Source organism: Lytechinus variegatus, chromosome 9 (assembly GCF_018143015.1).
Source record: "Lytechinus variegatus isolate NC3 chromosome 9, Lvar_3.0, whole genome shotgun sequence".
Classification (NCBI taxonomy): Eukaryota; Metazoa; Echinodermata; class Echinoidea; order Temnopleuroida; family Toxopneustidae; genus Lytechinus; species Lytechinus variegatus.
In genome coordinates, this window is record NC_054748.1 from 20,406,254 (window position 1) to 20,428,650 (window position 22,397).

The 22,397-nt window shown below is 36.9% G+C and overlaps 2 protein-coding genes and 2 long non-coding RNA genes across 6 annotated transcripts in view; 1 reads left to right on the forward strand and 3 right to left on the reverse strand.

Annotated features, from left to right (window-relative positions):
- Nucleotides 1-4,711, reverse strand: part of LOC121421310 (fatty acyl-CoA reductase 1-like) — a 31,431-nt gene extending 26,720 nt beyond the window's left edge. Inside the window, exons 1-2 of one of the 2 annotated variants that reach the window (XM_041615990.1) lie at nt 4,246-4,711; nt 2,902-3,120 (exon numbers count right to left, since the gene is read on the reverse strand). In XM_041615990.1, coding sequence (XP_041471924.1) covers nt 2,902-3,096 — 195 coding nt within the window. In that variant the 5' untranslated portion in view covers nt 3,097-3,120; nt 4,246-4,711. Of the gene's footprint in view, nt 1-2,901; nt 3,124-4,245 lie in introns of both variants that reach the window. The other variant, XM_041615989.1, reaches the window with a different exon arrangement.
- Nucleotides 834-17,045, forward strand: LOC121421312. Its single transcript, XR_005970953.1, has 3 exons — nt 834-846; nt 5,546-5,548; nt 16,290-17,045. It is a non-coding gene; the product is annotated as an uncharacterized LOC121421312 (long non-coding RNA).
- LOC121421313 lies at nt 14,011-15,860 on the reverse strand. The gene is made up of 2 exons (XR_005970954.1): nt 15,626-15,860; nt 14,011-15,502 (listed from the first exon to the last, which is right to left on the reverse strand). It is a non-coding gene; the product is annotated as an uncharacterized LOC121421313 (long non-coding RNA).
- A 3,640-nt stretch (nt 17,046-20,685) lies between the features above and the next one.
- Nucleotides 20,686-22,397, reverse strand: part of LOC121421314 (fatty acyl-CoA reductase 1-like) — a 56,430-nt gene continuing 54,718 nt past the window's right edge. For both annotated transcript variants that reach the window (XM_041615992.1, XM_041615991.1), the window contains exon 14: nt 20,686-21,191. In XM_041615992.1, the coding sequence (XP_041471926.1) occupies nt 21,026-21,191 (166 nt within the window). In that variant the 3' untranslated portion in view covers nt 20,686-21,025. The remainder of the gene's footprint in view (nt 21,192-22,397) is intronic.

Here is a 22,397-nt window from a genome sequence, read left to right on the forward strand (position 1 = left end):
GGTTTACAGTCCTTTTCAGGACTATTTTCAAGAAAGAATACTCTATTCTCAAATCTCCACTTTCTCGCCTATCCACTTCTTCTCTTCTTCTATCCACTGTTTCTATAACACTCCACATGGTGTACCGTAAACCACATCAGCAATTGTACATGCCACCATGCAAACCTTCAAACAACATCCAATATTAGCTAATTTCAAAATGTGCATATTTTGGTCAATTTCAAAATGTGCCAATATTAGTCGATTTCAAAATGTGCATATTTTGGTCAATTTTCAAAATGTGCCAATATTAGTCGATTTCAAAATGTGCATATTTTGGTCAATTTTCAAAATGTGAAAATTTCGGTCAATTTCAAAACATACCAATTTTGGTCAAATTCAAAATGTGCCAATCCTTAGTGAATTCATAAAATGTTAATGATGATGATGCTTATGTATTGCTGTATTCTTATTATTGGTCACTTGTAAGAAACCATTCTTGGAAAAGGTGATCTGATATTTTGGTGACTCTTCTGTGGCTGAATGAAAATAAGCTGCAACAATTGAGATGCGGCCCAGTTAGTTGAGAAGACATCTTTCTCAAACACAGCCATGCTTTTCGTCTAACCTTTCCCAGGGTAGTTTTCATGACATTGATGGTTTGAGATGAATGGTGTATTTGAATCTGGACATTATGAATTTATAATTTACTGGTGTATCTAAGAAATACTTGTTATTGATTCAGTTGAACACTTACAGATTACAGAGTTATTTATTTTACTACATTTAGAGTACGGTACCCTAGTCGAAATGAAATAGTCACATTTACATCTACTCGAGAAAACAAAAGTAAAAAAACAAGATCATGTATAGAACGAAATAATTTTTCCATGTCATAATGCCTTAGATCAATTGCTTGCTACCTTGCAAACAAGGAACTGGGTGTGAAGTGTCGCACATGTGTGCTTAACCCAGGGAACTCCCGCCCGCGTAGCCCAGGACCTTACGTGTAATTGACCATACTCACCTGACTAGCGTGAAGTATGGTCAAAATAATTCTCTGAATAAATAGTTAAAACAGAAATCAAGCACTTACCACGATTATATGGATGAAGGTCTAACGAGTGGCAGTTTCCTGACATCTGGGCACAAACTGGAACCTCAAAAAAACGAGAACTTCTCTCCTACCCCCGTCTCGATCGGCCATTTTTGTTATGAATTGTAACAAAATGGCCGATCGAGACTGGAGTAGGAGAGAACTTTTCGTTTTTTTGAGGTTCCAGTTTGTGCCCAGATGTCAGGAAACTGCCACTCGTTAGTCGTGGTAAGTGCTTGATTTCTGTTTTAACTATTTATTTGGAGAATTCCGAATTTTGACCATACTTCCCTGGGTTAGTGTGCGCTATGCTGAATCATGTTGATGAATTCGATTGTGCACATTTTAGCGATGTGCAAAATTACTAGTTTGCTGGTCTTGTGTTGATGGTGAATTCTTATCAATTTATTTGTAAATATTACTTGAATCATGCAATGGTTCCACTCAGCAGAATTGTTGTGATGAGGCAGATTTCTGTGAAGATGCTGGAGAGCATGCACGAGGGAAGGTGCAAATGTTTAGTTTTCAGTGTTCTGAGGTCAAAGGTGACCGATTACGGGTTGTGATGGCGGTGTTGGTGGATATTTATTTTATTTATGCTCCAGCAATCGAGCCGAGAGTCGCTTTATAAACGAATGTTGTAAAGAGAGGAGAATCTAGTGCTCTCATAAAAAGGCTAGATGGTGGCAGCTTACCATTATGAATGATTGATTTATATTTGGTGGAGATTGATGAGAAATTGTGAGAAGTATAGAGTGCAGATAGACACTCTCAACTTCTCTCTCTCCCCTGTTCTCTCTCTTTATCTCATGTACATAACACCCCCTATTCCGTCACAATAATAATTTACAAAATGTTGATTACTGCAAAGAAATTACTTGTAAAAATCACGATTTCAGAATGGAACTTTGTACACCGAAGTCTAACATAATTGATGAACAATTACAAACGTGTACACAAGTGTTCATTGAACACCTGTGTACACGTTTGTAATTATATTATAACATACTAGATTATTCATCCTTTTACCTTTTCTTTGAATATTCAATATTCAAAACATGAAGTAATCATTTTGTATTTTACTGCCCCTTCGTAAACATTTTCAATTCAGTCTTAGTTTTACAACCAATCATATTTTTACCATTAACCCTTATTTAATTGAATATTCCATTGATCTTGACATTATTGTACCAGTCAATTAGGCCAATAAAACTAAAGCAATACGCCCGGGGAGGGGGGGGGGGCCACTTACATTGACGAGTGGATACCATGCGCAACCCCAAAAACATGTAAAAAGGATGTCCTTTTCACGATAGGGCAATTTACGTACGTAACGTGATAAGGGTGTCAAAAACACAAAAATAATGAAAAAAGGGTATCTATTTCGCTAGAAAAATTACGTGTTTAGGGTCGAATTTGCGGGGATGATAAAACAAAATTAAAATGTTTTATAAAGGATGTCCTTTTTGCCCCAACACTTTGTGCTTAGAGTCCGATTTGGCGAGGTGTAGAAGGTGGGGTCGTACTAAACCAAATAAGGTAAAGCCGACGACCGAAGGACCCGTAACAATAAAACATTCCTATACTGTTGTTTAGGGGTTCATTTCAGGGAATATTTGCCAAGAGTATCGTTTTGTTTCCAATACTTGTTAAGGGTAGGGTTTCACACGCCAATACTTGTTAAGGGGTGCATTTTCAGAATATGGAAATTACGTGTTTAGGGTGCTTTTCGAGACCCCATGGTCGCGCATGGTATCCACTCGTGAATGGAAGTGGCCCCCCCGGGGCAATACGCCATACTTGTACAAATTTAAAATTCAACTCACTATTCCGGAAGTGATTTCTTCAATACGGGCGGACGCCTTTATGCCTGATTTTGGTCTGACGAGAAGGAAGACTCTTCTGATGTCCGGGCAGCACCGGAGGAGTTTCTCCAACATCACCTTGCCGATGAAACCAGTGGCGCCGGTGATCATCAGGGTCTTGCCGGCGTAGAAGTCGCTGACAGAGCAATACCCCATGATGACTGAGGGAGATATGATCTGCTTCTGAAAGAAAAAGGGAGGGTGTGTTATTGTTTTCGAAAAATCTCTTGACTTTAGATAAATGACTTACACAATTCGAGGTCCACCTGCAGTGCTTCAGTTCGCTTTTGCCTCCCAGGCACAGGTGATGCCAAACAATTAATGATAAGAACACATCTCACTAGACAGCTGGCAGCCGTCTATTTCGAGGAGTTTTTTAACATTTTTTAAAATTTCTCCTCGTACACAGACGGCTTGCTATCGTGCAGCCACCATTAGGGGACTTGCAATGCAAAATCCCCCCGTCGGGGCTTTTCAATTTTTGTCTTTAATGAATAAAAATTTCGAAAATTATAGTGACCAGAGTGCAAATTTATATTCCCTCTTGGCATCAATTGCCAAAAAACGGAGAAAAATGAAGTTAAAAGGAACAAAAACAGTGACTTACCTCGGCTGTCGCGCAAATTCACTTCCCCGTTTTATCCGATCTTAAGTACATAAACATATGGCCATTGAGTCCCCTGTACAGCTTACAGATCACGCTAGAACCACTCATTCAATGAACAAGGTTATAATATAACCTTGTTCTCAGTTATATCTCCATGTGTGACAAAATAAGGGTGGCAATGTTTGGCTTATTTTCTCTTTTTCTTTGGGGCAAATGCTTGATTTTTTTACACTGACAGTTTCCATTAGACCTGTTTATTCATACTGCTTGGCTCTTATTCAAATTTGATTCTTTATATCATTTTTTCTTAATTAAAAATAGAGATAAAAAATGAAAATTTTCTTGCCATATTACTTTCCACCAATAGAGGGCGTACACAAAAATATGCCCAAAATTCAAGTTTTTGAGCGCTCTGGTGAATACAAAAATTATTCCCACATTACTAATGATAAATAAATTAAAACTGTATGAAAATTAGTAATTTTGGTCACAAAAGTGATATTTTAATGATTTTTTAGAGTGTGTGCTCTATACAGCATTGGCATACCATAGTCCTACCTGTAGATTCTCCACAGGCCAGATGGTAGCAGTGAACAAGTGGCTAGAACTTCGGTCTCTGTATTTGGTGACTGAAGCCAACGAAGTTCAGCTGAACAACCAACAAAACAGAGACCGAAGCTTTTGGTCTAACATCTCACCTGCTCAGAATTCTTCTTGTAATAAATCTTCAGCTACAGAAAACTTTCATCGGTTGGAGAAGATGATATATACAATGTTTAAACTCTTTTCCTTTTGTTGTTCAATCACAGTTCTGCCTGTACAGTTTCTGAAACACAATTTTCAGTCAAACGTAAATAAGAGCCCTCAGACATGTCAGAATTGAGCAATCCATCTCATTCGTCACCTACAATAGGTCACATTGCATGCATTGGATGCGATGCTAACCCAACTTGATTAGAAAGTAAGTTCTTGGAAAAAAAGGGGAAAGAATCACTGCACATGGATAATCCGGTAATGAATAGAGACTCTGGTTGTATGACCTATATAATTGTCACCCTTTCTTTGGTTCGGTGATTAAGAGCGATGTACACAGAGCGCTGGCACCAGTGTGTGACTGCACGATCGCTTGTATGGCATGCGCATGGCGAATGTCCACTCGAGTACCGGTACTCCATGGCCACGTCAGGAGTGAATGGAAAAACTCTCCTCTAATTATTAAACCGTTACGGTTGGTAGCAGTTTATAAACATTGTCAACAATCAATGGCTTCAAGACAAAGCTAGAAAAGATTTGGTTTGAGTGGCATGCCGTGCCTAGCGGGCCGGCAACATAAATTGAGATTATTTGGGCCACTAAATTCTGCAAAAGCGCCATGACTGTGCTATGGCATCAGACATTTGGAAATGGGGGAAATCCCAGGGGACAGGTCGGGGGACGCGCCTGGGACGCGTTCCCCGGCCCTCAGCTCAACCCAAAATAGTAGAGGGGGGGGGGGGGGGGGTGGGAGGGCGCAAGAAATGTCCCCCAACTATATTTGGTCTTTTATTATTGAAATATATACATCATTCAAAGTCGAAATAAAACATGTATTTTAATTGGACGAGATGAAATTACTTTTTTGGTGATTACCTTTTTCTTTCCTTTTTTTTGCTTGTCAAATCTATTCTGGTCGGAATGACCTTACATATTAGCGGTGATAACTCTTTTTTTTTCTTTTTAAAATTTTGCAGCCCCTAGTCGACCCCCTATACCTTTGGAGAGATATTTCCACCCTTGGGCTAATTGGATCATTAGCAGTAGAAAAGCATAAAATGGATAAAGCCCCGGTGGGGTCACTCAGCCACAGAGGGGGACACGTATGACCGTTACCACAAATGCAAGTGACCCCCTATTGCAGTCAATTTCAAGGACATTTTGTGAAATTTACCCCCCTATTTTCACGCAAAACAAGGACAAAATTGCGGTAAAATGGTACCTTGAAACACCCCTAATTATAAGATTGTAAGGACACTTTTGCCCATTTCGCAAATTTACCCCTATTTACCGTATTTCAAGGACAGGGCATTTAACACCCTTTCCTCATTAGAGGAAATTGCAACACAGGCGTCAGAGTGCTCAGTCCTTAAAGATGACCAAGAGCCAAGTCATACTGATACAATAATCCAAAAGAACTTTATTTTTCTTGAAAAATAAGAAAAGTAGAATTCTTTGTAAAAATAAATGTAGAGTTGTCCATATAAAGATACAAAGCATGATGAGCGCGCCTTCTGCGGCTGGTGACTCGGCGACGGATTTTACTTCCCGTAATCGTTCCCGAATCGTTCTCCCCTTTTTCCTGACCCCTAAATCCATCAGATCGAGGACGATGAGCACCCCTCACTACTTCGAGGAGTGTTCTGTCCGCGGACGTTCCATTAAATTGACCCCTTTTCCCGCGATTTTGGTAACGGTCATGCGGTCCCCAAGTCATATTGAGTGACCCCACCGGGGATAAAGCGTTATCTTATTCATCCCCGGTATATATGCATGCACAAATGTAGAAAAGCCCCGAGAAAAGACATGAAAATAAATCTTTCCCACAGAGCAGAGATCATTTCAATCATTAGGCGCAATACAGTAGCTAGTTCCCGCGCTTAATAGTTTAAAATGCCTGAAGAGGGTTTTTTTTCCTTTCATTTTTTCCTAGCTTAATTTCTTTTTTAAATTTCCCATCGATCCCTAATTAAGGGGGGGGGGGGCGATTTGATGAGTATATACCCTTTTCCCTATATGTCTATTTTTTTTGTCCACATTTAAGGAATAGTTCCCCCTTTAATTTTTTTGGCCATCACTTAATAAATCAAAGATTTAACACCGATGCTCTTCAAGCTATATCTGCGAATTTTAATGTTCAAATCTTTTAAGATTTGATAATCTTTATGGATCCTGGCAACTAATAACGTTGCACAGGCCTATTGGAAGACCGGTACATACGGGTTATGATTATTGGGTACTGATAAACTTTTTCATACGCAAATCCCCAAGCATAGTCTCTTCAACTCTCGATCATCCAGGTCTTGCAACATTGTAATTGTTCTTCTCGTGGACCTGTGTTTGTAACTTTGTATTCATTTGTTCACAGTGTGTCCACAATTTGTTTACAATGTGTCCACAGTTTGTTAAGTGTGCTCATGCACATTACAGTGTATCCACACTTTGTATATGTTTACAATTTGTTCTCAGTGTGTTCTCAATATATATATATATATATATGTCCACATTGTGTTCCCAGTATGTTCATTGTGTGTTTACAGAATGTTCATAGTGTGTTCACAGAATGTTCATAGTGTGTTCACAGAATGTTCATACTGCATTTGTTCAAAGAATGTTCATTGTCTGATGACAGTGTGATCGCGTACAGCATGTTCACAGAATATGTTCATTGTGTGTTCACAGAATGTTCATAGTGTGTTCACAGAATGTTCATTGTGTGTTCACAGAATGTTCATTGTGTGTTCACAGAATGTTCATAGTGTGTTCACAGAATGTTCATAGTGTGTTCACAGAATGTTCATAGTGTGTTCACAGAATGTTCATAGTGTGTTCACAGAATGTTCATAGTGTGTTCACAGAATGTTCAGTGTGTTCACAGAATGTTCATAGTGTTCACAGAATGTTCAGTGTGTTCACAGAATGTTCATAGTGTGTTCACAGAATGTTCATAGTTTGTTCACAGAATGTTCAGTGTGTTCACAGAATGTTCATTGTGTGTTCACAGAATGTTCATTGTGTGTTCACAGAATGTTCATAGTGTGTTCACAGAATGTTCATAGTGTGTTCACAGAATGTTCATAGTGTGTTCACAGAATGTTCATAGTGTGTTCACAGAATGTTCATAGTGTGTTCACAGAATGTTCATAGTGTGTTCACAGAATGTTCAAAGTGTTCACAGAATGTTCATTGTGTGTTCACAGAATGTTCATAGTGTGTTCACAGAATGTTCATAGTGTGTTCACAGAATGTTCATAGTGTGTTCACAGAATGTTCATAGTGTGTTCACAGAATGTTCATTGTGTGTTCACAGAATGTTCATTGTGTGTTCACAGAATGTTCATAGTGTGTTCACAGAATGTTCATAGTGTGTTCACAGAATGTTCATAGTGTGTTCACAGAATGTTCATAGTGTGTTCACAGAATGTTCATAGTGTGTTCACAGAATGTTCAGTGTGTTCACAGAATGATCATTGTGTGTTCACAGAATGTTCATTGTGTGTTCACAGAATGTTCATAGTGTGTTCACAGAATGTTCATAGTGTGTTCACAGAATGTTCATAGTGTGTTCACAGAATGTTCATAGTGTGTTCACAGAATGTTCATAGTGTGTTCACAGAATGTTCATAGTGTGTTCACAGAATGTTCAAAGTGTTCACAGAATGTTCATTGTGTGTTCACAGAATGTTCATAGTGTGTTCACAGAATGTTCATAGTGTGTTCACAGAATGTTCATAGTGTGTTCACAGAATGTTCATAGTGTGTTCACAGAATGTTCATTGTGTGTTCACAGAATGTTCATTGTGTGTTCACAGAATGTTCATAGTGTGTTCACAGAATGTTCATAGTGTGTTCACAGAATGTTCATAGTGTGTTCACAGAATGTTCATAGTGTGTTCACAGAATGTTCATAGTGTGTTCACAGAATGTTCAGTGTGTTCACAGAATGTTCATAGTGTTCACAGAATGTTCATAGTGTGTTCACAGAATGTTCAGTGTGTTCACAGAATGTTCATAGTGTTCACAGAATGTTCAGTGTGTTCACAGAATGTTCATAGTGTGTTCACAGAATGTTCATAGTTTGTTCACAGAATGTTCAGTGTGTTCACAGAATGTGCATTGTGTGTTCACAGAATGTTCATTGTGTGTTCACAGAATGTTCATAGTGTGTTCACAGAATGTTCATAGTGTGTTCACAGAATGTTCATAGTGTGTTCACAGAATGTTCATAGTGTGTTCACAGAATGTTCATAGTGTGTTCACAGAATGTTCATAGTGTGTTCACAGAATGTTCATAGTGTGTTCACAGAATGTTCAGTGTGTTCACAGAATGTTCATTGTGTGTTCACAGAATGTTCATTGTGTGTTCACAGAATGTTCATAGTGTGTTCACAGAATGTTCATAGTGTGTTCACAGAATGTTCAGTGTGTTCACAGAATGTTCATTGTGTGTTCACAGAATGTTCATTGTGTGTTCACAGAATGTTCATAGTGTGTTCACAGAATGTTCAAAGTGTTCACAGAATGTTCATTGTGTGTTCACAGAATGTTCATAGTGTGTTCACAGAATGTTCATAGTGTGTTCACAGAATGTTCATAGTGTGTTCACAGAATGTTCATAGTGTGTTCACAGAATGTTCATTGTGTGTTCACAGAATGTTCATTGTGTGTTCACAGAATGTTCATAGTGTGTTCACAGAATGTTCATAGTGTGTTCACAGAATGTTCATAGTGTGTTCACAGAATGTTCATAGTGTGTTCACAGAATGTTCATAGTGTGTTCACAGAATGTTCAGTGTGTTCACAGAATGTTCATAGTGTTCACAGAATGTTCATAGTGTGTTCACAGAATGTTCAGTGTGTTCACAGAATGTTCATAGTGTTCACAGAATGTTCAGTGTGTTCACAGAATGTTCATAGTGTGTTCACAGAATGTTCATAGTTTGTTCACAGAATGTTCAGTGTGTTCACAGAATGTTCATTGTGTGTTCACAGAATGTTCATTGTGTGTTCACAGAATGTTCATAGTGTGTTCACAGAATGTTCATAGTGTGTTCACAGAATGTTCATAGTGTGTTCACAGAATGTTCATAGTGTGTTCACAGAATGTTCATAGTGTGTTCACAGAATGTTCATAGTGTGTTCACAGAATGTTCAAAGTGTTCACAGAATATTCAGTGTGTTCACAGAATGTTCATACTGCATGTGTTCAAAGAATGTTCATTGTCTGATGACAGTGTGATCGCGTACAGCATGTTCACAGAATATGTTCATTGTGTGTTCACAGAATATGTTCAGAGTGTGTTCACAGAGTATTCAGTGTGTGTTCACAGAATGTTCACTGTATGTTCACAGAATGTTCATACTGCATGTGTTCAAAGAATGTTCATTGTCTGATCACAGTGTGATCACGTACAGCATGTTCACAGAATATGTTCATAGTGTGTTCACAGAATATTCAGTGTGTTCACAGAATGTTCATAATGTGTTCACAGAATGTTCATTGTGTGTTCACAGAATGTTCATTGTGTGTTCACAGAATGTCCATTGTGTGTTCACAGAATGTTCATTGTGTGTTCACAGGGTGCCAGGTAAAAATGGCAGAGGTAATAATGGCAGAGGTAAAAATGGCAGAGGTAAAAATGGCAGATACTGAGGTAAAAATGGCAGAAGTAAAAATGGCAGAGGTAATAATGGCAGAGGTAAAAAAATGGCAGAGGTAAAAATGGCAGAGGTAAAAATGGCAGAGGTAAGAACAGCAGATATAAAAAGAGCAGAGGCATAAATGACAAGAGGTAAAAATGGAAGACGTGACAATAGCAGAGGTAAAAGTGGCCGAGGTACACTATTAGAAAAAACAGTAGATTCTACAGAAGAAAAATAAAAAACAGGTTTTACAGAAAAAAACAAATAATTTTGAAGATTATAATAACAGGATGGTTTTCCACAATTTTTCTTCAATTTTACAGAACAGATATGTTTTAAAAAAGGGGAAAACAGTTTTATTACAATAAATTTGTAAGGGTACATGCACAAAATACCAATTTTCTGTAAGTTTACACAGTGCAGTAAGATTACAGGTGTTCTCCAGACTCTGTTGCAGGATTATTTTTTATTTTTAAGTATAAATTTTCTATAACAGTGTAAAAAATGGCGGAGTTGAAAATGGCAAAGGTAAAGATGGCATAAGCAAAAATGACAGAGATATGGAATGCTGGTTTGTTAAAAAGCCGAGAAGAAAAGTTTTCACTCTAAAATCAAAGGGGATTTGGTTAAGGGGAAATGACTTAAAAAATTATTTCAACTAACATGACTAAGTGAAGTTCTTTTGACTCAGAAAAAGAATTACAGCAAAAATAATAACAATCAGATTATAAACAATGTTTTTTTTTAGCATACCAAGCTAATTACCAAGAGGGTGCTGCTTATGGTGTAAAAAATACCCAACAGCACTTCTGCTTCCAAGGGTTATGACCATCAAGCCGTCTATATCATATTGGATACAATGGTAAAGAAGGTTCAGGGTCTTTTTTTATGCAAAAAATCTGAATCAGACGGTCCCCTCGATCGACCCCAAATTGGTTTTCCAGTCAAGATTATTATTGATTTTCATAATCAGTTACATATTCAGTGCCAAATCTGGGAACGCATGCTTGTTGTCATTCAAATATTTAAAAAGAATAGTACAGACGACATTACAAATAAGGACATAATATTCAACCACAATCATTCGTGACAATTTCAAGGTCTAAGCTTTTCCCACTATGTTCTTTTCCCACCCTTAACCCTCTCTGTCTCTCCACCTCCTTTATGTCTACTCTTCCTCCTCTTTGTAACGGTAAACCTGGCAAAACTTTAGACATAAAAAACAGCTAGACAAAAAGTAATGTTATAAAATGATGAATGAGAATAGTGGAGTTTCATTTTGCTCCTGATGAATTGAATGAAAAAATATTTGTCGTTTGATTTCTGTTTAAAAAGCTTTCACGGTACACCTCCAACGAATTCGTAAACAGCATTGTGAGGCCGATAAAGACATAATGATATGATGAAATGCCTAACCGTGACATGCACTTCTAATTTGTCGTTTGATTTCTTTTTAAAAAGCCTTCACGGTACACCTCCAACGAATTCGTAAAGAGCATTGTTAGGCCGATAAAGACATAGTGATATGATGAAATGCCTAACCGTGACATGCACTTCTAATTTGTCGTTTGATTTCTTTTTGAAAAGGCTTCACGGTTCACCTCCAGTGAATTCGTAAATAGCATTGTGAGGCCGATAAAGACATAATGATATGATGAAATGCCTAACCGTGACATGCACTTCTAATTTAATCTATGTACATGCGGGGGCTTTTTGACAATTCATTGCATCGGGGTTTGAGGCTGGCCATATTTTACCTAGAGCTGTCATATTTACCTCTCCCATTATGACCTCTGCCATTTTACCTCTGCCATTTTTACCTCTGCCATTTTTACCTCTGCCATTTTTACCTCTGCCATTATTACCTCTCCCAATTTTATCTCTGCCATTTTTACCTCTGCCATTAATTACCTCTGCCATTTTTACCTCTGCCATTATTACCTCTGCCATTTTTACAATGAGCCGTTCACAGTATTTTCATAGTGTGTTCACAGAATGTTCAGTGTGTTCACAGAATGTTCAGTGTGTTCACAGAATGTTCATACTGCATGTGTTCAAAGAATATTCATTGTCTGATGACAGTGTGATCGCGTACAGCATGTTCACAGAATATTCAGTGTGTTCAGTGTGATCGCTGTGTGTTCACAGAATGTTCATAGTGAGTTCATAGTGTGTTCACAGAATGTTCAGTGTGTTTTCAAAGCGTGTTATAATAATGTTCAGTGTGTTAATTACAGCGTGTTAACAGAAAGTTTAGTGTGTTCACTAGTGCATGCGATCACAGAATGTTCATACGGTGTTCCTGGAATGTTTATAGTGTGTTCACAGAATGTTCATAGTGTGTTCATATTGTGATCACATGTATACAGTGGACTATGTGAAGATGTGATTCAAACTTCAATGTGATCCAATTAAGCTCATATTTACAGTGTGAAGACGATATAACATTGACTATACTGTGATCATCCTGTGAACACACCGCAAACACCTTGTGACTATACGCTGTGACAACACTGTGACCCCACACACCATTGACACACTGTGAATACACTAAGACCACACTGTGAACATGCTGTGCTCCAAGCTAATATGAACAAAGTACTGATCACATAATGTAAACACGTACTGTGACGACACTGGGACCACACTGTACTCCACGTGAAATTAGTTGTGAATACACCGAAACACGCTGTGAACATAATTCAACACACTATAAACACATGTATGACCACACTTAGGCCTACTCTGTGCACACTCTGTAGGACAACATATGAACACACCACTGTGCTCCACATTTCGACACACCATGAGTACACATGAACACACATAGGATACTTATCTGTTCAGGAGGGTTCACAGTTGGTTGAAGGCAGCCTTTTTGTATTATAAAGCAGGGAGTTGGGAGGCCCAACTAGGGAACGCCATGGTACGAAGGGAGGGGGAAGAAATTGGCAAGGTGATCTAAAGATGACGTCATTATAGAATAAACAAGCCACTGGTGTTTCGCAAAGATTTAAGTATGATCTTACCAATGTGGTCAGGACTTTTATAACGCACGCAACCAGTGCAACTCTGAGTGATACATAATTCTGTGTGACCCCCCCCTGGGTGTCCTCTACATGTGCTTTCTTTTTTGTTGCTTCCTTTTTTCTCATATTCTCCTCTTCTTTCTTCCTTTCATGGAGGATGGTTGGTCCCTTCCCGTAATTAACGTACCTACAGGGGGGAGGGGGTGGGGCAGACTGCCTTCCTGATGAGTCACAATCCATGCAAGGGATGTATTCCTGCCCCCCCCCTAACAGGCCACAAGTTGCCCGAAATCCTTTATTTGTGGTTGAAGACCTTTTTTTATTTTTGCTTGGTAATTTTTTTTCTGGCCCGAAATCCTTTATTTGTGGTTGAAGACATTTTTTTTATTTTTGCTTGGCAATTTTTTTTCTGGTACAAAATCCTTTATTTGTGGTTGAAGACATTTTTTTTTTTTTTTGCTTGTCAAAATTTGGGCAGACGAATTTGCCCTCCCCCTTGGAAAATCCTGGGTACGCCACTGCTTCCCGTGAAGAACCATCCGTGATTAATGATTGACTTCCCCCCCCTTCTTACAGCTCTTGATGAGGTGCGTAAATGGAAAAATACAAATCCAAACAGCAATTGTGTTCTATGTTACAAGGTGTCAGGGTCATATAACTCGGAGATAACGGACAAATTAAGAGTGATGGTAAATCAAAGTGTTGTGGTTCCGGCTTGGAATAGTTACAATATTGCTTGCAATTATACACCTGGAACTATGATAGAAGTAAGTATTTATTTTAGAAGTCAATTTTCAATTAATTATGTAGTTAGTGATTCATTGATCGATTCATTAATTTTTGTTTGATTGTTTGATTCGTCAAGAAATAAATCGACTCATTCATTCATCCATCCATCCATCCATTCATTTCTTCCTTCCTTCCTTCCTTCATTCATTCCTTCATCCATCCATCCATCACTTATTTCATTAATTCACTCGTTAACCACTAGAAAAAATAAATGCTACATGTATTCCTTATCCTCATAGAGCAAAGATGTACAAATTTTAAAATAATCTGTATTAAACTAACTCAGTAGTATGCAAAATAGATGATATCAATAAAGATGTATAGACCACAACATATGCCTTCATACTGTTACACAGTGCAAAACATTTCAAAAATTCCTTCACACACAAATTGAAATGAAGATTTTGATACCAGCCTTTTAACAAACAAACTATACCATATAGAGATGTCTATAGTTCACAACATATGCCCTTATACTGTCATGCAGTGCCAAACATTTCGATAATTTGTTTACACACAAATTAGAGTGAAGATTTGATACCAGCCTTTTAACAATTCAACTATACTATACAAAGATGTCTATAGTTTACAACATATGCCCTTATACCGTCATAGGGTGCAAAATATTTCAACAATATCTTCACTCACAAATTGAAATGAAGATTTTCATACCAGCCTTTTAACAAATCAACTATACTATAATACTATAAAGAGATGTCTATAGTTTACAACATATGCCCTTATACTGTCATGCAGTGCCAAACATTTCAACAATTCGTTTACACACAAATTAGAGTGAAGATTTGATACCAGCCTTTTAACAATTCAACTATACTATACAGAGATGTTTATGGTTTGCAACATATGCCCTTGTACTGTTATACAGCGCAAAACATTTCAATAATACTCTTAAACACAAATTAGAATGAAGATTTTCAAACCAGCCCTTAGTTCACAATATACCATACAGAGATGTCTATAGTTTACAACATATGCCCTTATACTGTCATGCAGTGCAAAACATTTCAATAATTCCCTCACACACAAATTGGAATGAAGATTTTTATACCAGCTAAATACTTATTCACTTATAATACCATACAAGTACATTAAATAAACTCATTAAAAAATAATATAAAACAAGATGGATTTCAGACTTCACTTAGTTGGGAAATATACCCCTACCCCAGCAAGATGTATACATGTTTCACAAACGGTTCCATGACATTTGCTCCGGCGACAATTGCTCCAGAGACAATTGCTCCGCTGTAAATTCCATACTCTAAAAGAATGACCAACATCAACCCTGGATATAACACTATACCCTATCCTAAACCTAACATACAACCATATTACAATCCTAACCCTAACCAAGTATCCCAGCCGAAATAAAGCCTGGAGCGTTTGTCGGCAGAGCAAATGTCGTTACACCCTCAAATACATCACTTCTCAACTTGTCAAATGACCTGTTGGTGACCCTTGAGCTTGTGACATAATCAGATCATTTTCACTCCCAAATCCAAACACGACAATGTTTTTACTTAATCCCTCGATCAGTTGCTTCACCATCGTAAAAGCACCATTGTAAAAGTACGAATATAAAGACCTCTTCGACATTTGACCTTGTGACCCCATCAGATCAATTTCACTCCCATATGCATATGAAAAAAAGTTTGACTTTGATCCCTCGAACACTTATTTCATCATCGCAAATACATAATTTCTACCACTGGCGTAAATCCTTGTGTCACACCTATTGTTAAGGGGGAATGGAACAATAGATCATCCCCCCTGAACAACAGGTGTGACGCAAGGATTTACGCCAGTGATTTCTACGATTATAAAGACCCCTCCGGCCTTTGACCTTGTGACTCTAAAATCTATAAAAAGATCATCTACACTAACACATACTTGGTTTGAAGTTGATCCTTCAAACTACTCTTGAGTTATTTCGAGAAATTGATCATTCCAGATATGCAATGACCTGTGACCTTTAACCTTTGAATTCATAACCCCGAATCAGGGTCCCATCTTACAAAGAGTTACGATTGATCCGATCAATCGTAACTCTATGGAAATCCATCAGTGTCATAAATTTTTCTACAGGAAATTTGCACAATGTCCTTTGTAAACAACGAGAAGCACAGTGATCTTTTAAGAAAACAATAAATGCATGAATATACATCATAGCTAGAAAATATTTTGAACACAGATGCATAATAGATGTTGACGTTGCTGGCCGTCCATAGTTGCCATTGATCAAATCAATCGCAACTCTTTGTAAGACGGGCCCTGTGGAAATCCGTCCATGCCATAATTTCTACTGCAGGAGACTTGCAAAATGTCCTTTGTAGATAAAGAGAAGTACACTAAATTTTCAAGAAGACAATGTATGAATAAAAACATATCTGGAATATATTTTGAACAAACATGTATGTTATATGTTGACGCTAATGGCCTTCCAGAGAAAAAACACAATGCCTTAGCCAACCAGCTATGGTTGCCCAAGACATAAAAAACACAAATAGGAATATTGCCTCTTAGTTTCCAAAGAGCTCATATGCTACACTATATAGAGATGTTAAAAATGTTTTAAAAGTTACATTTAAGGGACACAACTTTACCAAGGCTGAGTTTAAACTGCCTTTTCCCTAAATTGAAAACAAGATCATATTTGAATATTGTCTCTGAGTTTGAGTGTTCATAGTGTTATGTAGTATGTATTTAACTTCCTGTTATCCTTTCAGTCATTCACCCTCACTTGTTTACAAACTCCCCCAATGTCATCTTAGAATCCCAAAACCCCCAATACCATTTAACTGCATCTAAGCCTTGACCATAAAAAGACCAACCCTCAGTGACGTCAGCTAACTTCATGGAAGAAGTATGACTCACACTCCAGCCCCAGTCACTTGCCCAGAGCATCACCACACCCCATATACCAGAGAAAGTGTGATAGACAGTGACCTGTAGACCAATCAGAACAAGTTTAGATCACTCCCACTTAAAATAGTTACACCCCAAAACAAAGGATATAAATAAGACTTCTTGATTATTAGAGAATGGAGAGAATACAATAGAATACTAGAACGACACTCATCCAGATAGACTGACTGACTTCAAGACTTAGACGTCCATCGAATATTATATAAACTTCACTCCGAATCTCAATCTGATACTTCTAAATTATTTTATATTCATCGTCTCCTGTTATATCTGAATCTTCATGTACTTCGAACTGTAGCTGAATATTGATAATTAAATACTTTGTGATTTGAACTGTATAACTTTCTGCAAAGTTTCCTCATTACCCTTCAATAATCACCGATCCCAACACAACAATAGACTGCACTAAAAAGAGAAGTAAAAAAAAAGTTTTTAGGATTACATGAAAGATAGCAAAACACGATGGCCCGTATTGTGAAGTCAGGTTTAAAGTTGTGGTTTAAGTATGGGAAGCCAAAGTATCAAAATTTGTATTAAGTTGCATGTTTCTTATGTTTACTGTGCTCTTTCCTGATTCATCGATGGTGAAGACAATCGTTTATTTATACTTCCTAGAAAATTGTAAATGATTTCAGAGCCAATTGAGCTGAATTATGATATCTCTACTGTTGGTGATTTATGTAACAATTGGCTGTCCATACTTAAACCACAACTTTAAACCTGAGTTTAATTAAACCCGACTTCAGAATAAGGGCCAATGAATCAATACTGATTTTTTTACAGGTTTAGATTATTCTACTTCTGCTGCACAAATCAGAAACAATTTAAATTTGAATAATGCCTCTTACATGTAGTTTAACGAGTGCTCATACACTCCACACAACAGAGAGATGTAAAAAAAGGTTTCTAACATTATAAGATAGCAAAGTGGAATGAATGAATAATGTTCTTTGGTTACAGGCACAAATTAATCTGCTAATACTCCAAATTGGCAACAATTTGAGATTTCTTTACCCGCATTTTACCTAATCAGTACATTCTAAGTATCATAAGTTTGTTTTTCATATCATTTTTCGATATCATTTATTCATTGATGTCCTAATTCCACAATATTACCTACACAAGGCATTTTAGCAGATAAATAAACGTCATATTTCGCTCACTACTTTCAATCCGAGACCAAAGGGGTAAACATTTTCCATGTTGCCCTCCCCAGCTTTACCTACAGGAATCCTGTACAAGAACAGAGGGCAATATTGGCCATATTTCTGCTAATGCGCATGCGCAGTAGGAGTCGATTTTGATCGTTAGTTTCACTATTTGAGAAATCTGGCTGGAACCAGTTTATGAACTAACGCTTTGTAGATAATGTGCGGCGAGGCCAGTGCATACACCATACACAAACCAAAGCGCATGTGCGCGCCATGCATGATGCGTGACTTCAAGGTAGCAATTAATGTCACAATGGCTTAGCAAGGATTACTTGCTAAGTTCGTGAATAACCTGAAATCAGGAGTAGCGATGAGCAAGCAGGCATATACATTGTTCCGAATAATAGCTTGATATACACATCCTTCAGTAACAATAATATTGACTGGCTCTTCTTTTGGGAGACATCAAATATATTGCCATTAAAAAAACATATTGCCCTCGTCTAAATGATTGCGGGCTACGTATATGACAATACCCTCAAGGCCAGTCAATATCATATTAAAATTTCAATGTCTAAACATTTCAGTATTATTTGGAAGTACCTTCATCATTTTCTCAAAATTTAAAAGGCCAGCTTATAAATGGCTGTATTAAAATTAAGGTGATGCATAACATAATTTCACTTGATTCATAATGACATCACACTTATATCAAAGTGACACCGTGAATCGTAATTACTTTAGTGTCACATGTCAAAGGTTAGCGATTGATCGTATACTTGATTACTTAATTACAACAGTCACATGATCAGCTATGATTAAAACATGCTTTGCACGATTAAAAACAAACATACAAACAAACAAAGAACATGTAGCACAACACCTATAAATCCAATAATTCAAAACCTGGATTTTGTAACACGAAGGTTTAGAGATTGATCGTATACTTCATTACTTAATTACAGTCACATGATCAGCTCTGATTTAAACCTGCTTTGCATGATAAAAACAAACAAACAAAGAACATGGGTTTTGTTACACAAAGGTTAGCGATTAATCGTATACTTGATTACTTAATTAGTCACATGATCAGTTCTCATTTCAACCTGCTTTGCATGATAAAAAAACATAAAACAAAGAACATGTAACACAACACCTACATGTATAAAACCCAATAATTCAAAACCAGGGTATTGTAACACAAAAGTTACCGATTAATCGTATACTTGATTACTTAATTACAGTCACATGATAAGCTATGATTTAAACCTGCCTTGCATGATTAAAAAAAACCATACATAGAAAGAACATGTAACGCAACACTTATAAAACCAATAATTCAGAACCTGAGTCCCGTAAACACAAAGGTAGCGATTGATCATATACTTGGTTCTGATGATTGATTGTACATTGTAGTGAATGCAATTAATCGTAAAGATATTTTCTATGACGATTGCTAAGCTTTGTGTTATGGGCCCCAGGTTTCCTCAAAGTGCACTTGGTTAAAATACAACAGCCAAAATACCAAGACCACAAAATATACAGATCTTATCAAAAATTTCATTACACCGATCTTCACATGGTTTGTTTTTCTAAATAAAAATGTGCGATTGCATCGATTATGCCAAATCATCCATAATTCATGCATGAAATCAGAGTTTCTGCTGTAACTCATGAAATAAAGATCCTAATAAGCAATTGTCATTATTTTCATAATTCTTTGTAACCTCCTAAATCCTAATATTAAAAAATATGGTATAAAAATCAATTTCCTATGCATTTCTACTATTTTTCAATTTTCAAAATACAATTCTTTGGTTTTTGAAATGTTCTTACTGTTTTTTTTTTTCAACGAGAAATTTTATGGCTCCATAAAAATAATTGTACACTTTCTTTTACCTGGAAAAACAATTGTACAAAAAAAATTAAGGTTTTACAGCCATTTCTGGTCAGACATGAAGATAAAATTATGTACAACTTCAGACCTACACACCCCTGCAACGCAAATTTGGTCTCAAATTGTGAGACTTTAAAAAAAGTCGTGAAACGTCTGTGCTAAAATTCTTGAAAACCAACAATGTTAAAATTTATTTACATTGTATGTTTCTTATACTGACTGCTCTTTTCTCATGCTTTCACGGTGAAGAATATTATCCGCCCTTTCACACAGTACCAAAATCGTAATTTGATTGATGATTACACAGAAAAACAATTCTAATGATGAATTTTTAGCACGCGTGTAACCAAACTAGAATCACGAACACTAATCACAATCATGAATTCAAATTCTACTACGGAGGTGAATTCCACTTAAGTTGCACTCAAATTACGGTACAAATTTCACGTCTGAAAGGGTTGACCTCCAAAACATCTTTTGAGGGACGGAGCTTACGTGACATTTCAAGCACTTCTGTAGATAATACATTTGTCATGCACTCATCGTAGTTTCTTTTTTGTGATGCAGTGCTTTGATTGACAAGTCACAAAGGACACAATACCGCCTTTGCTCAGGAATTCGAATTCAAATCACAGTTTTTGAGCGAAAGTGTGAATGGTACAATGATTCTAAAGACGAATTGCAATCATCATTACAATGATGATTCAAGATTCTCGTGTGAAAAGGGCCTACATTTACGTTGGTTACTATTCCCAGATTGTTATGAATGAGATGACAGTCTGATGAGAAGATAGAATTAAACTTGTACTGTAAGAGATTGGTGTCAAAATTGGCTATCCACAGTTAGACCACAACTTCAGACCAAAGTTTAAAATAAACCCAATTCAGAATACAGGTTGCAGACCTCTATTGGCCATTGTTTTTTACTCATTTTCATATGTAAGTTATTATCTATAGTCATTATTATCCGAGGGGTACACAATTTACAAGGCCTGCTTCTCAGTGGACTTCTCAAGCGAAACCGTACTTATTTATCAATATAGATATTTTGGTTTTTGGGGTTGCAACGAGTACTATTAACTTTGGTTTCAAATTTACAATTAATAATTGAAATTTTCTATTGCATGCATTGTTTTACTCTAATTGTAAAATGATTGAAATATGTATGAATTGTATAAGTTTGTCGGAAATGAGAAAAAATAAAACTGAAACAGAAATATCTCGGATGGAATGTCACAGAAAAAAGACCCAAGGAAGAGGCGTGATGTCATCAGGTTTTAGAAACGGTTCTCGTCACTCGACCGTACCGGAGGAACCCGAAAAATACCTTCATGACAAAGGCCCAGATGTTACGGGCGAGTTGTGATCGGGCGATGAGGATGCGGCAGAAGATGAGGATGAGTACCGTGTTGAACGTCCATCGGATGTTGCGTAACCTGAAGAAAAGAGTGAAAATGAAGTAACTGGGTCAGCTTTCTTTAAATAGAAACGCCTTCTTGTTTCATCCCACTGTCATTAATTCTTACTTTCCTTCATGAACTTCTCCAGCTCATAGATCCCCAATACATGGGGTTGGATGAACATACTATATGGACTTGCCCATATTATACAGTAGAGGCCAGAAGTTTACAGACACCCAGGAACTTCAAGAAAAGTTAAATTTGCCGAACATTATAAAATTTAGTGTATCTTATAAAATATTTGTGCTATCATGACAAATTTGATATCAAACAAATGAGTATGTCATGCTTTGTCATCAGCAGCTGAAAAATATTTAGGTGTTATTTTTTTCCCAAAAATATCTTCATATTTTAGACAGATTAAAATAAAAACTTGACAAAAACATTTCATATTTGTGCTCGTTACTTCTCAACACAAACATTTCAGATTACACTTTTTTGTTCAGTGGTGACATATCATGATAGAAAGTGTAATATCATAGATTTGACATTTATCTGTTTCTATGAAACAATGTTTGAAAATCTGATAACAATAGCATACATTTGGCACGAATATTACTTTTTTCTTCAAAGAAAATAACACCTGAAATATACTTTAATCCCAATAGCATCCATGGCAATCATGAGAAAAAGCTAAACACGATCTATCATTTGATACCAAATTCGTCATGGTATTATTTATATTTCTGAAGATATAGTAAATGTTGTTTGGATAGTAATTGTTGTTTGGCAAGCAAACAAATTTCACTGAATTCCATGGGTGTATATAAACCTTTGGCCTTAACTGTACATACCAATGTAATGTGCCTTCCAATGACAATAGAACTGAAGTATAAACAATAATAAAATAACGTAGAGACGGTTTACGATTCACCATGTGTAATATCAAGAAGGGAAAGGAAATACAGGCAGAAAATTCAAATTGAAAGATGAGAAAGGATGAAAAGAGGAAATTAGAGGTATTCTTTCTTGAAAGTGAGTGAAGTCCTGAAAAGGACTGTAAACGTGATGAGATGAGCTGAATATGGCTGAATTAGCGATGGTTTGAGTAGTAGCAGGTTGAAGTGAAGAGAGATTACTCGTTAAGACGGACAGTCAACCTGCCCGAAACATCGAGTAGAAGTAGGAGTATGCCCAGTGCATCAGCTGGCGGCCAGGGAAGAGAGCAAACTTAATCACTGT